The 13,798-nt window shown below is 42.6% G+C and overlaps 1 protein-coding gene across 5 annotated transcripts in view; it reads right to left on the bottom strand.

Moving 5' to 3' along the window:
* Window positions 1-13,798, bottom strand: part of LOC126342775 (leucine zipper putative tumor suppressor 2-like) — a 1,028,822-nt gene that overhangs the window by 401,036 nt on the left and 613,988 nt on the right. For all 5 annotated transcript variants that reach the window (XM_050001884.1, XM_050001885.1, XM_050001887.1 and 2 more), the window contains one exon: window positions 5,281-5,385. In XM_050001884.1, the coding sequence (XP_049857841.1) occupies window positions 5,281-5,379 (99 nt within the window). In that variant the 5' untranslated portion in view covers window positions 5,380-5,385. The remainder of the gene's footprint in view (window positions 1-5,280; window positions 5,386-13,798) is intronic.

Consider the following 13,798-nt stretch of genomic DNA (forward strand, 5'->3'; position numbering starts at 1 on the left):
GTATTGACTGCGTCTTGCCGCATGTGTACTTTACATACGACCAGAATTTCTTCCGATTTTCTACCAAATTTCGAGACAATGTTTCGTTGTGGAACCTATTAAAGGCATCTCGCATAGAAGTACGTGCCAAATTTCGCGCGTCTTTAAATTTTAGCCCATCTTCAGGATTTCTGAACTTCGCATGCTTTTTCCGTTGCCTCTGCAACAGTGTTCGGACCTTTTTTGTGTACCACGGGGGATCCGTTCCATCTCTTACCAATTTATGAGGTATGAATATCTCAATTGCTGTTGCTACTATATCTTTGAATTTTCGCTGCATTCACATCATTGCACACACAAACTTGCATAACTGAGGGCTTCAGATTTGTCACTGAATGCATTTCCACTACATTTCTATAGTAGCATTCTCTATTTAGCTTAGGGAGTGACTTCTGCTGACTTGGTATATATTTTATTTTAAAGTAAAATCAGTTGCTCATTTGCTTAAAGAAATTTCAGTTCAGTCTTCGAATAATCTAAAACATATTGTTTGCCCTTTTCTAAATTTTGTATTTTGTTACACTGATGTTACGGAAAATAATTTTTTTAAATAACAAAGTTTTATTTACATTTGTTTAAATAGTAAATCCATCTAATTTTACATTCAAAATTTAGTATTTCAGAATAAGTTACTGCGACTTCAGTGCTTTGTGATTCCTTTATTTTCCCGTGAACTGTTGAGCTGTGGAAAAGCGTGATAACTTTCTGCTGCCACGCCAGAGATTATTGCTTCAATTTCTTTGCCATTACCTTTCCTAAGATTCATTGCCCTAGCGGTCTGGCGACTGTTTAATTATCCCCTTTTTAGCTAATCAGTGTTGTCTTTGTATTATCCGTAATCTTTGTAGTAAATAGGAATATTACGTGGTACACTTTTGCCCCGTGTGTGGTTCGTGAGGGATTGCACTATATCCCATCCATTTCAAAATTATAAAAAAATGTTTCAAATGGCTCTGAGCACTATGGGACTTAACATCTATGGTCATCACTCCCCTAGAACTTAAAACCCCTTAAACCTAACTAGCCTAAGGACATCACACAACACCCAGTCATCAGGAGGCAGAGAAAATCCCTGACCCCGCCGAGAATCCAAAATTATAATCATTATTTAGCTTAAATTTAGAATAAATTCTTCCTTCACAAGAGTCTGTAATACACTTTGCTCCATCTAACCGATGTTATTTTCCTTCGGTAACGTTAGCCTTACTGTAAAATTTCATTAGGCATATGCGATCACGGTCAGTTATATAGCAATCCAGTAGGCCGATTAGGAGGGAGGAGGTTACACGCTGAAACAAAGGGGACACGCACAGTCAAACTTAATATTTTCGCCATATCAATAGAAAGAAAGCACATATTAAGAGAAAACATTTTCGCACGCCTCGTATACCCACATCGTAGTTGCATTACTCGCGATAATAATTTGTTGGCGCCCTATGGCGCTTTAACCGCTCATGTTGCTGGTATCCGCCTTATTTTTAACTGTGAGATTATGCAGTCAGGAATCTTTATTTGCAAGGCAGCACTTTAAATAACTAAATGGTGTTTATTTCCTTATGATAGTAGTTCACAGATTTGTAACTAAAACAAATCCTGAACAGTTACGTAACACAAGTGACGTGTCTCTAGACCCAAGATACTAACCAGGTCAAAAGACATTTCAGGGCCAAACATGTACTCTGAAACGTGAAATTATCTGGTCCAAGTTGTTGGAAAAAATACTGAGTTTACTTGACCATTAGGAATGCGGAGTTGCTGGAACCGACAGCTGCTCAGTAGGGCAGCTGCTCGCTAGACCACACAGCTGCGCCGACTCGGTGATCTACATCGTTCTCCGCAGGTGGTGGAGGAAAAAGCACGGACCAGTGGACTGACGTCGGTTGGGGAGTCACAGCGGCGGACGTCTGTTCGTGATGCTCCCCTGAGCGTACAAGTCGCGTTCCGCCCGAGAAGACGGCCAGGCGGATGGACCAAAAAGAAGCGGCCCGAAGAAACTATCTCGGTCGTTCTGTGGCATTCTTGGGGTTGGAGGCAATGGAGGTGACAGCGCACAAAAAGGGTTGCTGAGTGGAGTTTTGGGTGCTGCTCTGCAAACCAGTGAAAATGCTCTGCTGGTACCTCTTTCTGTTTTTGATGGAGCATCTACCACAAAAGAATGGAATGGAATGATTAGCACATACCTTTAGCGACAGGAATAAACACTCCCGTGTTATGACATTACCAATATGTTTCCACTGGTTGCTCCACATTCCTTCCACAGGTAAGACGTAACACTGGGTAGATTATTAATGTCCTTTGGGGTAGCAACGTTGTTAGAACACTTGCAATGAAGCAAGGGCGGCGCAGTGTTGCTTTTTAGCCTCTTTGCTTGTGTTCGATTAAGAGAGCCAGGGAGCTGACCAATCAATATGAAGATTGCACAAGACGTTGTGCGATTCTGAACAAAGCGGAGATCGTAAAATGTTGTTCACTATCAAAAAATACTGTAAACGTGTTCCTCCTAACATTCTGAAATAAAAGCAATTACATTTATATGATGAGTGATCAAAAGGAAGCATACGAAACAACAGCGTGGATATAATTAAAGTCGTTATCAACGACGATCACCAGAGGTTCGAGCACAACTCTCCCACCGTTTCACGAGCCGAAGCCAGTCCTCCACTGTGAAGATTTTTTTAGTGGCCCAAATACATGGGAGTCGTAGGGCGAATGTACCGCTGGATGCTTAATCTGATAGCACTTGAACTTGGACATTACAATTTTTGTGATCTTGAAGACGTTATCGTCAAGCAGGATCACTGCCTCCGTGAGCAGCCCAGGTCGTTTTCTCTTGATGCACTTGTGTAGGTTACGGAGTGTCTCACGGTACACGTCACTGTTAATAGTTTTTCCCCTGCTGAGGGAACAGCTTTAAACTTCTTAGGGGGAGGTGGTTCCGTTTCCAAGATTTCTCATTACATTATCTCAAAGCGGCATATGAATATTCGAGTGGTTCAGTTGTTACGCCGTTTCGTACCTTTTTATTTGACTGCTTCTTACAAATGTTTTCCGTATTTCGAAATAATAAAAGCGCTCGATATAGAGACAGAAAACTTGAAATTCCATTGAGATCTCCAGAGTTAAAATAGAGAATGACAACATGCTGTGCTCTGATAAGATATTTTCCTTTGTCCCGAAAATTTGATACATTACTACATCTTTGTGTAACAATGTAATGCAAGTCCAGAAAAACATTTGCGTCGAACAGAAAATGCATAGTGCGTAACATTCGAAAATTTACTTTGAGAATGCCCACATGGACTTAACGACAGTGTAATGTTACAGCTTAGGACACTCAGTTAGTATGGAGTGTCTTGAAAGGAACTTTGAGTACATTCTATCGGGAGTTGAGTGATTAAAATAAGTATGCACGTGATAATGTGACTTTTCGGAGAACTACAACTTGTTTGAGAGTAGTTTTACGGGAGTAATCAAAATGTTTGAAGGAAATACAACGATATTTCCCGCATGGAACTTTGTCGCTTCTATATTTAAATATGCTATTGGTGCACCCTTAGCGCCAGTAACCCAGCAACGACGCCCGATTTATCATAATAAGCGGTGTTTCCTGTGGACCCCAAGCTAACCTCATGTCCATGGGCAGTATACAAAGTAGAGTATAGAACAGTGGTCGTCAAACATTTTTCTTTTAAGAGCTAATATTGACACCTCGGGCCGCTTAAGAAACGGGGAGAGGTGTGAGAGGCACGAAAGTACCACTCAGAAAAGAGAAATTTCACAAAACCATTGTTACTGGTACAATCTGAATATTATGAGGTATCACACCACACATATTTAAGTGGAAAAAAGTAATAGACTGGAACTACATGAATATTTCTGAAGACTTACATAGCGTCCAGTTTTCCGTACCTAACCGGATACTGTGGCCAGTACTATCGCAACAGGACAGGATCCCATGTTTGCTCTTCTGACTTGCAGGTGCATTTTCTAGGTGTCCTTACATCCTAGTATCTTAAACAATAACAAGTGGCTGCAGGAAACCGTTTTCAATCAGATTTTCGTATTATGCCAAATATAATAGGCTAGAGACTGTTTTAAAGAATGTAACTGATTCGAAATTGCCACAAAAGAATGGCGGACAGTAGCTGTTTATATATAAAGGATTTAGAAGTTAGTTTTGTTTGTTGCACTATTAGTGCTCTTTGCAATTAATTCTTATTGGCGTGAAGACCTTGGCTACCTTTGTGGATGTAGTGTGGCCATTTATCCCGATCGGATGGTATCACGGCATTAGTAATCGCTAGAAGAAACTGTCAAACTGAAATGAAAACAAGGATCTACATCTGTTGGCCAATGACGTTGCTTAAACCACTGGAACTGTAAAAAATTATTAATCTCCATACAAGTGAGGTGACAAGGGTACTATAAATGACTTGCCTTACATCAGAAGACTCGGAAAAAAATTACCCCAAAACAACGGAACAACTTACCTGTTAGTCTCTCTGACAACAGTGATGGTGTACATTATAACTAATGCGACCACTTCTTACCAGCCAGCAGCCTTGTTTAGAGCCAAAAATTAGCAGTGGTCACTTTACCCGTCTTGACCCGTTACGGTAACTCCAGTACCGATCTTATTGTTAATAACAATAGCTGAAATATGAGACACAATCACAAATGTTTACTAGATGCTTTAAATGTCATTTTTTTACTGATCGCTGTTTATTACAACAGTCTTAATTAGAGTTCATATTACTTGCTTCAAATATATACCACATTTGAAGATGACTGTCTGTACAACGCACATTCACGAATCCTTGTTACTTCCGTAGTAGCTAATCGGTGCTAGTTTCGTACATTCGTGAGCTTTGAAAGACATACAATAAAACACTTTCCCTCTCACTTCTATTGATCTTGAAGTGGCCGCTCTGCGTACCATTCTGCCCCTGACGTAAGTGGCAAACTTTACTTAGTACAGCGCCGAAATCACTAACCTTAACTAAAGTTAAGCACATCTATAATCATTACTATCTCTGTATTTTTGTTTGTTACTGAACAAGAAATATACATTCTTTAAGAAGCTTATTTAACGCTTTTTGATTCTGATGTCAGTTGTTAGAAGTATGCTATTAAAAATACGGCCGAGAGTCACGGGCTGCCCGAACGCTTGATTCGGGCTGAAAGCAGCCCTCACACTGCAGTTTGACGGTCGCTGGTATAGAGTTTAGTGCTTGTACTGACCTTTGCGGGGGCGGCGCTGAGGTTGGGCGGCGGCGGCGGGGGCGGCGAGCCGCCGTCGGAGGGCAGCGTGCCGCGGCCGCTGTCCGCCGCGCTCGCCATCGCCTCCTGCAACACAAGACACACACAGTCAACACTATCGTCTGCTGCTCGCTCTGCAAGCGCTTACACGGCGGAGCTACAAAGAAATGTTCAAATGTGCGTGAAATCTTATGGGACTTAACTGCTAAGGTCATCAGTCCCTACTTAATCTAAATTAACCTAAGGACAAACACACACACGCCCATGCCCGAGGGAGGACTCGAACCTCCGCCGGGACCAGCCGCACAGCCCATGACTGCAGTGCCTTAGACCGCGGAGCTACACACTGGCCTCGGATGAAAGTAGACGACGGCTGGTGTAACGGAACGTGAGTCAATTTTCCGACATTTGGTTTTCTAGCTGCTAAAAGACTATTTTTTTCTTAAGCTAGTATACATCCTTACCTTCAAACAGCGGTACAATTTTTAATAAATTTGTTATTATAGTACTGTCGTTTATTTTATTCTGTTTGAGGTATCCGAAAACTGGTCAGTGACGACACAGCAGCAGTTGTCGACTTTTTTGGCGATAATCGCTATCCACACTCTGGGGCGTAGAGGCCATCTAACACGGGGAAAGCCTCAGACACAGCCAACCGATTCGGCTCATATTTGGCAGGTCGTTTGCGTACAACCTAAAATGGAATACTTGTAAAACAGTTTTGATCAACCCCAGCAGCAGCAGTACAAGTACTGACAGTATTAATCTCATTATTTATATTCCTACTTGCCTGCAGACAGTCAAATGGTCGAAGGTGTGTCATTAGTTGCCTATCTGCAAGGGGTCAAGAGTATGTTGCAGGCTTTCTATGGAAAGGTACATCTTTAAAATTGTCAATAAACGGGGGCGGGTGCCACTGATGGTTTTGCAGAACTGGGTATCTTACAGGGACCCTTTGCTGTTTTATTCACGCATCTGTCAATGTCGCACACCTCCGTAATCACTCCACAGAAGGGCGTGAAACATGAGCACTGAAAAAGCGCAAGGAGACTTTGCTGCTCCAGATCATCTTCAGCTTTCTTCGAATGGTTTTGAATGGTCCTAGTCCTGCCACCCTGTATAGGAGAGCAACATTTGCGACCGCGCTCCATTTCACAGTGTGAGATCACAATGAATAAGGCTACAGCCCAAATGTTGTCCGTCAAGAAAGTTTGTATCACCCAGTAGGTGTCAATAGTGCGAAATGTTGCCAAGAACGTCTTCCCTTTGCTCGCCGCACTCCAAGCTGCTGTTTGCCACCGCCTAATGTGTGGAACTCAATGTCCAAAGGAAAAGGATGGTTTCATTGACGTCCATTATGCCACTTCGAGATGTGTTTCCGTTTCCGTGTGTCTCACATGTTCTTCTCGACCACCCATAAGAAATCCGCGTGATTTCAACATTTTGCGTCAAGGTGCTGACCTCCATCGCAGAGGCGTCAATAGAAGAGGTCAAATTTGGGTAAGAGGGGCTGTGGCAAACGTCCCGTTGTGTGATACGTTCACGGTGGCGCTGGACATAATTTTGGTGAAATTTGGTGCCAATGTCACCTCCTTAACCAACTTTTCACGTGGCGGGAACTTCTGAGGTCTGGCTCTTTTCTCCCACTTGTCGAGCCGGCCGCGGTGGTCTCGCGGTTCTAGGCTCGCAGTCCGGAACCGTGAGACTGCTACGGTCGCAGGTTCGAATCCTGCCTCGGGCATGGATGTGTGTGATGTCCTTAGGTTAGTTAGGTTTAAGTAGTTCTAAGTTCTAGGGGACTGATGACCACAGCAGTTGAGTCCCATAGTGCTCAGAGCCATTTGAACCATCCCACTTGTCGACACCTTGCTGTTGTCAAGCCCAAGGGTGACATCGCAGGGCGCCACACTTTTGCGCCGTTACTGAGGAAGGTAGTAGACACCTTTGCACGAAATTTCAAACTTAAACGACGGAATGGGAGCGATTTGAAGTGGGAGAAGCATGTAATGGCAGTTGTGGGAAATGCGGATAGTCGTCATCGGTTCATTGGTAGAATTTTGGGAAGATGTGGTTCATCTGTAAAGGAGACTGCTTATAAAACACTAATACGACCTATTCTTGAGTACTGCTCGAGCTTTTGGGGTCCCTATCAGGTCGGATTGAGGGAGGACATAGAAGCAATTCAGAGGCGGGCTGCTAGATCTGTTACTGGTAGGTTTGATCATCACGCGAGTGTTACGGAAATGCTTCAGGAACTCGGGTGGGAGTCTCTGGAGGAAAGGATGCGTTCTTTTCGTGAATCGCTAGTTCAATTTTACTACCGCCAACTTACATTTCGCGGAAAGACCACAAAGATAAGATAAGAGAGATTAGGGCTCGTACAGAGGCATATAGGCAGACATTTTTCCCTCGTTCTCTTATGGAGTGCAACAGGGAGAGAAGATGCTAGTTGTGGTACGAGGTACCCTCCGCCACGCACCGTATGGTGGATTGCGGAGTATGTATGGAGATGTAGATGCAGAATTACCGAGTTTCGAAAAATTGATCCTTTAATTCTGTTGCGCAGTGTAGAATGGAAGCAAGGCTTCTAAACCAAGGAAACAAACATGGAAAATGTTTATTACGACGTCAGAGAAAGGGTGAGGACAGCGAGAGGGGCTCACGTGCACGCCCCCGCCCCTCCCCCCCCCCCCACACACACACATACACCAACCCTCGCTATCGATGCTAATCCGACTACCAAATTATCTTACGTACTTTTTTCCTTGCTTCCTTGAAGAACAACGGCGTGTTTAAAAACTCTGAATACTTAATTGGGGCATGAAATAAAATATTTTCTTGTAATGTTAAATTACCCATAGGCCTACCATTTTCTGCCTTCATTTAAAGGAAAAGAAGCAGTATTATTATTATAACTATTGTTTCTGTGAGCGCAAACTAAAATATGGAAATTAAACTGCAGTATAAAATTGACACGGATCACATAAAAGACACTCTGAATTGCGATATTTTTTCATCATACATGACATAGAATTCGAGGAGGATTTGAAGGAATGAACCGCAAAAACAAGGTCAAAAGGGAATGAAAGTCATACGATCACGACGTCGCTATATACAGTCGTCATAATCTGGCTCCATCGAAACGAATAGTAACATTAAATTTGTTATTGTATGTACTGGTGCACACCATCTGATCAGAAGTATGCAGACACTCCTACGTAATGCGGAGTAGACCGCTATATGTCGCCAGAGATGGATCCTCCAGTGTGGAAGGAACCGAAAGTATTGTGTCGTCAGCAGAGAATCAGTAACAGCAGAATGAATCGGTCAGCACAGCTCAGTATCTTCAAACGTGGATTAGTCATTGGATATCGTTTGATTAACAAATCCATCGCGGAAATTTCAACCCTTCTCAAGCTGCCCACATCGACTGCAAGTGAACCGATTATGAACAGGATACGCGAAAGAACAAGAACTGCCAAACCAGTCAGGTCACATGTACTGATGGACAGGGACCGTCGAACCTTACGGAAATGGCGGATACTGAGATAACCGATCGCGGAATTGAAAAGCAGCTACCATCACTTGGTTGCGGAAGGGCTTCAGGGCCAGATGAGATACCTATAAGATGTAAAAATTGGATGATAGAGTTTAATGTTATGTCGACACCGATATATCTTCCATAGTGCCGTTCAAGAAGCGTATCAAAGGATCGTTTGTAATGCCTCTGCTGAAGCTGGGAGTTCGCAACAGCTTCGTTGTAGGCCTTGCTGCTTTGCGTCGCAAATACACACATCAAAAAAAGTTTTGCATCACCTCGGTTCCGAGAGTTATGGAACCTCTACAGAAAATTGGAATAGAGATCAATATAAACATCACTTCCGCTCTTTTTATTGCTCATGAAAACTACACATTGCATTTTGTACCAACATACAGCGAGACCATCGGAGGTAGTGGTCGAGACTCCTGTACACACCGGTACCTCTAATACTCAGTAGCACGTTCTCTTGCATTGATGAATGCCTGTATTCATTGTGGCATAATATCCACAAGTTCATCAAGGCACTGTTGGTCCAGATTGCCACACTCCTCAATGGCGATTCAGCGTAGATCCCTTAGAGTGCTTGGTAGGGTCACGTCGTTCATAAGTAGCCATTCAATCTATCCCAAGCATGTTCAATAGGTTCATTTCTGAAGAACATGCTGGTCACTCTAGTCGAGCGATGTCGTTTTCCTGAAGGAAGTCATTCACATGATGTGCACGATGGGTGCGCGAACTGTCGTTCGTGAAGATGAATGCCTCGCCAATGTGCCGCCTATATGGTTGCACTATCGGTCGGAGGATGGCATTCACGTATTGTGTTATGGCGCCTTCCATGACCACCACCGGCGTACATGTCTGAAAGAACAGACACCATATCCATACAAGTATATCGTTCTAGCAATACCGGCCTTGACCTTTTTCTGTGCGGATGCAGACATGTTCCCCAAACTCTTACGGTTTTGGTACGAATGTCTTTGATGAGTAATGAGTGTGATGGGGTAGGACATTACGAATATAGTGTGTGGTCATATGGCACAAGGTGAGAATGTAGGTCTCGCGGGAGGCGTGGGCGAAATAGTCCCAGCAGTCGCACAATCCTCTGTGCCCTCGGTGGCTCAGACAGACAGAGCGTCTGCCATGTAAGCAGGAGATACCGGATTCGAGTCCCGGTCGGGGCACACATTTTCACCTGTCCCCGTTGATATATATCAACGTCCGTCTGCAGCTAAAGGTATTAATATAATTCTAATGTCAATCAGTCATTTAGTGGAATCTTTAAACGCATCCGACATTCCGTCCGACATCAAGAAGCAACGCGTAGAGAAAACCTCAACGATGGCAATTGTCAACCGTTAAAATTAGTACTAATTACCTAAATATTCATTTGGGATTACTCAATTTCTGTACCGAATTATGCTTAAAAACTACAGTGGAATACTGCGAACATAAATCGCTAAATGACGATACATTACCGTTCACTAAATATTTGGAAAATGAAGACGCACTATCCACGCAACAGCTTTGGTTTTCAGATGCTAAAATGCTTGTTTGACCTACTATTTCCCAAATTATAAGGTAAATACACGCCATTATTGGTATTGTATTATATTTCGTAATTTATTAAGTTTACTAGCTGCAAACCCGGAATTGTCCGGATATTAACTTTCACAATAAGCTATCAGAAAATAAAACAAAAAGTTAACTGTGTTCGTAGTGTAACACCTAAGAAAATTCATTTCCATGTATTCGAGAAAAGAAGTACAGTATCCAAATTAAGAAACATAGTATTGATGTACGCTAGGCGCAACTGTTTGCGTGTTTACAACGCGATTTTGTAATTCTCTATGGCAACATCTTTTCATAGCTTTATAGACAGCTACTGTTTTCGCCCACAGCCGTTCGCGCTTCGCAGTTGAAAGCTGTCAAAAGCGTTGCCAGGTGTCAGAGATAACCTTGACTAGACTGTAGGGTTGCCTTCGTAGTAAAGAATAAACGTATTAAATATTCATGCATGATGCGGCGTTTTTTTAAATCTTCTTAGTGTTTATGATGTCATACCTCTTGAACCGTGTGCCCTACAAGTATTGTGGAAATCGGTGCAGTATTCTTCATGTTTTCGCGGCGTAAAGACTGTTCCATAAAATTTCGGGTGTGCAGCCGCATAAATTCAGCTTCTTCTTCTGATATTTTGGCTGAATACCGTCCAGCCATTTTCAGTGTGAGCCGAGGTGATTAACGCTCCAGCACTTTCTCCGTCCTCGGTTCACTCAAAAGATGGCTGGACGATATTCAGCCAAAATATTAGAAGAAAAAGCTGAATTTATGCGCCTGCACGGCCGAAATTTTATGGATCGGTGAAGTAGTTTAGGAGGAGATAGGGTAAACACTCACCCACGCATTTTTATAATACGTGTGGATTCCTGAGTATGAGTCGTTTGCGTAACTTTCATGCAATTTCATTAGCTGGTTCTCATTAGTGAACTAGGCGAGTAAACTTTTGTGGGTTTTGGCAATGTTAGTGGCAGCTAGTGCTTGGTGTCCTACCTGACACCAGCACTCTTCTCTGGAATCTCGTGTTCAATTTGAGAACGTTTTCTAAATATATTCGTAGCGTTATCTGAGGCGAAAAGAGAGTGACAGCCTGTAATTTATCTAGCCGGATGTGGGAAACCGCCTAAAAGCCACATCCACGTTGGCCGGCTCATCAGTCCTCGTTGTTAACCCTCGAGGCAGATTCGATCTGGTGCTGGCACACCTCGTCGAATCCCGGAAGTTGCTGTTCGCTGCCCAGGCGGTTTCTATTTACTCTAGACTATACAACCAATAGTTAAGAATTACGCTATTGTAGCCAAATTAGTAACTGGTTTTCGTTCTTCGTGATGTGATAATCTGTTCTTCGACTGTGGAACTTTTTCATTGCTTAGCATTTTTCTACTTTTATGTCTGTTTCGCAGATTTTTTTTCCAAACATCTGTTATTGCTGTTTTGTGGAAACTTAAAAGTACGCAGTGTGGCAGATCAAGGTACATGCCTTTAAACATTATATGTGTGTCATTGAGCCTATTCTCAATTAGACGCGTTTTTAAACTGCCTTTACAAAGGTACGGGACACAGAACATGTATTTTAAAAGTTCTGTCTTGGGCACGTTAGAACTCTTAAAAATACGTTTTAGCGAAGTTGATGTCCTGTGAACAGTATGGCGTGGTCCTGGAGACACTGTGACAGTATTGCAGATCGTTGATACCGGATAAAGACAATTATGTCTCCCCTGCAGCTCTTGCATATTACGTTTCCGCTGTGAAGAACCCAAACTCCAGTTGCAGTTACTGGTAGTCAATGCAAATTCCAGCAGGAAATTAGGATAGTATTTACTTATAAATTAGGATAGTGCGTTACATGAAATCGTGCTTTACAGTGCCAATTGACTTTTAGAAATACGACATCAAGTCCCGTTCTTTTATTGCTGCTTGGAGACGTTTGTAACACTGGTAAGCCAACATCAAACCTGTGCGTGCAATGTTTTAAAAGGCATATCGTGCTTGGGTCAACGTCTTCCGAGGTCAAAAACTTTACAACAAAAAATTTCTTTACGAACAGCGTCAGCTGTGACATGACGTCACATTGTGTAGTTCAGGGAGAGGGAGGATACCCTGTAATTTTGTGCGCCGTTTCTCAGATATTTTGTGTGAGGCGGTATTATCTGGCGGAGTGGGCCGTGACCTGCCATGTTTAGGCCGAGTGAGACAACATCTGTTGAAAACTAAGACGATCGTGGTCTTTCACTTTATTTCTTATTTTGTTCTTTGTTAGTTCTGCAGAAATACAACCGCGTTGTGTTGCCGGGGGTGTTCAGTTGTCTCATTTTGTATGGCAGACAACTTTGTGTCTTCTAATAACTATACGAACAATGCAGATGAATAAGCCCTATCTTCGTGTCGCATCTGTTACTGGAGAGTAGCGCACAATTCGGTACATACATTTTTATCCCTTTCGGTGTTATTGTTTCGAAGTTAATTTTATTTTTTCCACCTACTTTAGTGTGCACTTTAGTGCTCAAATTTCACGCTCAAACAGCCTTATACCAAAGCTTTCGCACCATTGCTTTCTAGTTTAGCAATACGTGGGAAAGACTCGGTTCCTGATTGCCGTTACTGTAGGTGCCTCAAAGACGGAAGACTGAAGCCCATTTATTATATTGTATTCACAACCATTATGTTCCATAGTTTCACTGTTTTGTTGCACAGATAAACCTCTACATGTCTTAATGTTCCTACAGTTCATATTTGCATCCACGACTTTTCTTTGCAACTTCTACTTTCTTCAGTTACTTAAACAGAAACTGTGACCATAATTTAAGATCGACCGTTGTCGCTGACTCGAATGAACTTCAGCAAATGATGCCGTGAGGAGTGATAGGAGCAGCAGCCATGCTGCGTCACACTTATTACAATAATTCCGTTTCATACGCAGCGGGAATTGCAAGAAACTCCATGTGTACAAGAATTAAAATAATTCATCCTTAAATAGACTGTCGCTTTAAGCAATGTTTATTCAGGCCATCACCCGTTTCTTGCGGGAACACTGATGACAACTCGCCATCGTTCCACTGACTTTTGTCAGAGGGTTCCACCATATGACCTGTGATGGCGACAAAATATTAAAGTGCCCGCACATGCACTTTATGTCACGTAATAACCGTAATAGATCAAAAGATTACTGAAAAACGGCAACTGTAACAAAAAACGATAGAGTTCCCGGTTTATGAGTATGGCTTGAGGAGGAGGAGATTAGTGTTTAACGTCCCGTCGACAACGAGGCCATTAGAGACGGCGTATGGCTTGAAGTCATTCCAACAATATTGTGCTGAGTAGCAAAAAATTAACACACATATTACCTACAGAACACTTGGAGAACCAGTCCTGACAAAACTCTACCAGCTGGTGAGCAAGATGTAT

This window comes from Schistocerca gregaria, chromosome 1, assembly GCF_023897955.1.
Source record: "Schistocerca gregaria isolate iqSchGreg1 chromosome 1, iqSchGreg1.2, whole genome shotgun sequence".
NCBI classification, from domain to species: Eukaryota; Metazoa; Arthropoda; class Insecta; order Orthoptera; family Acrididae; genus Schistocerca; species Schistocerca gregaria.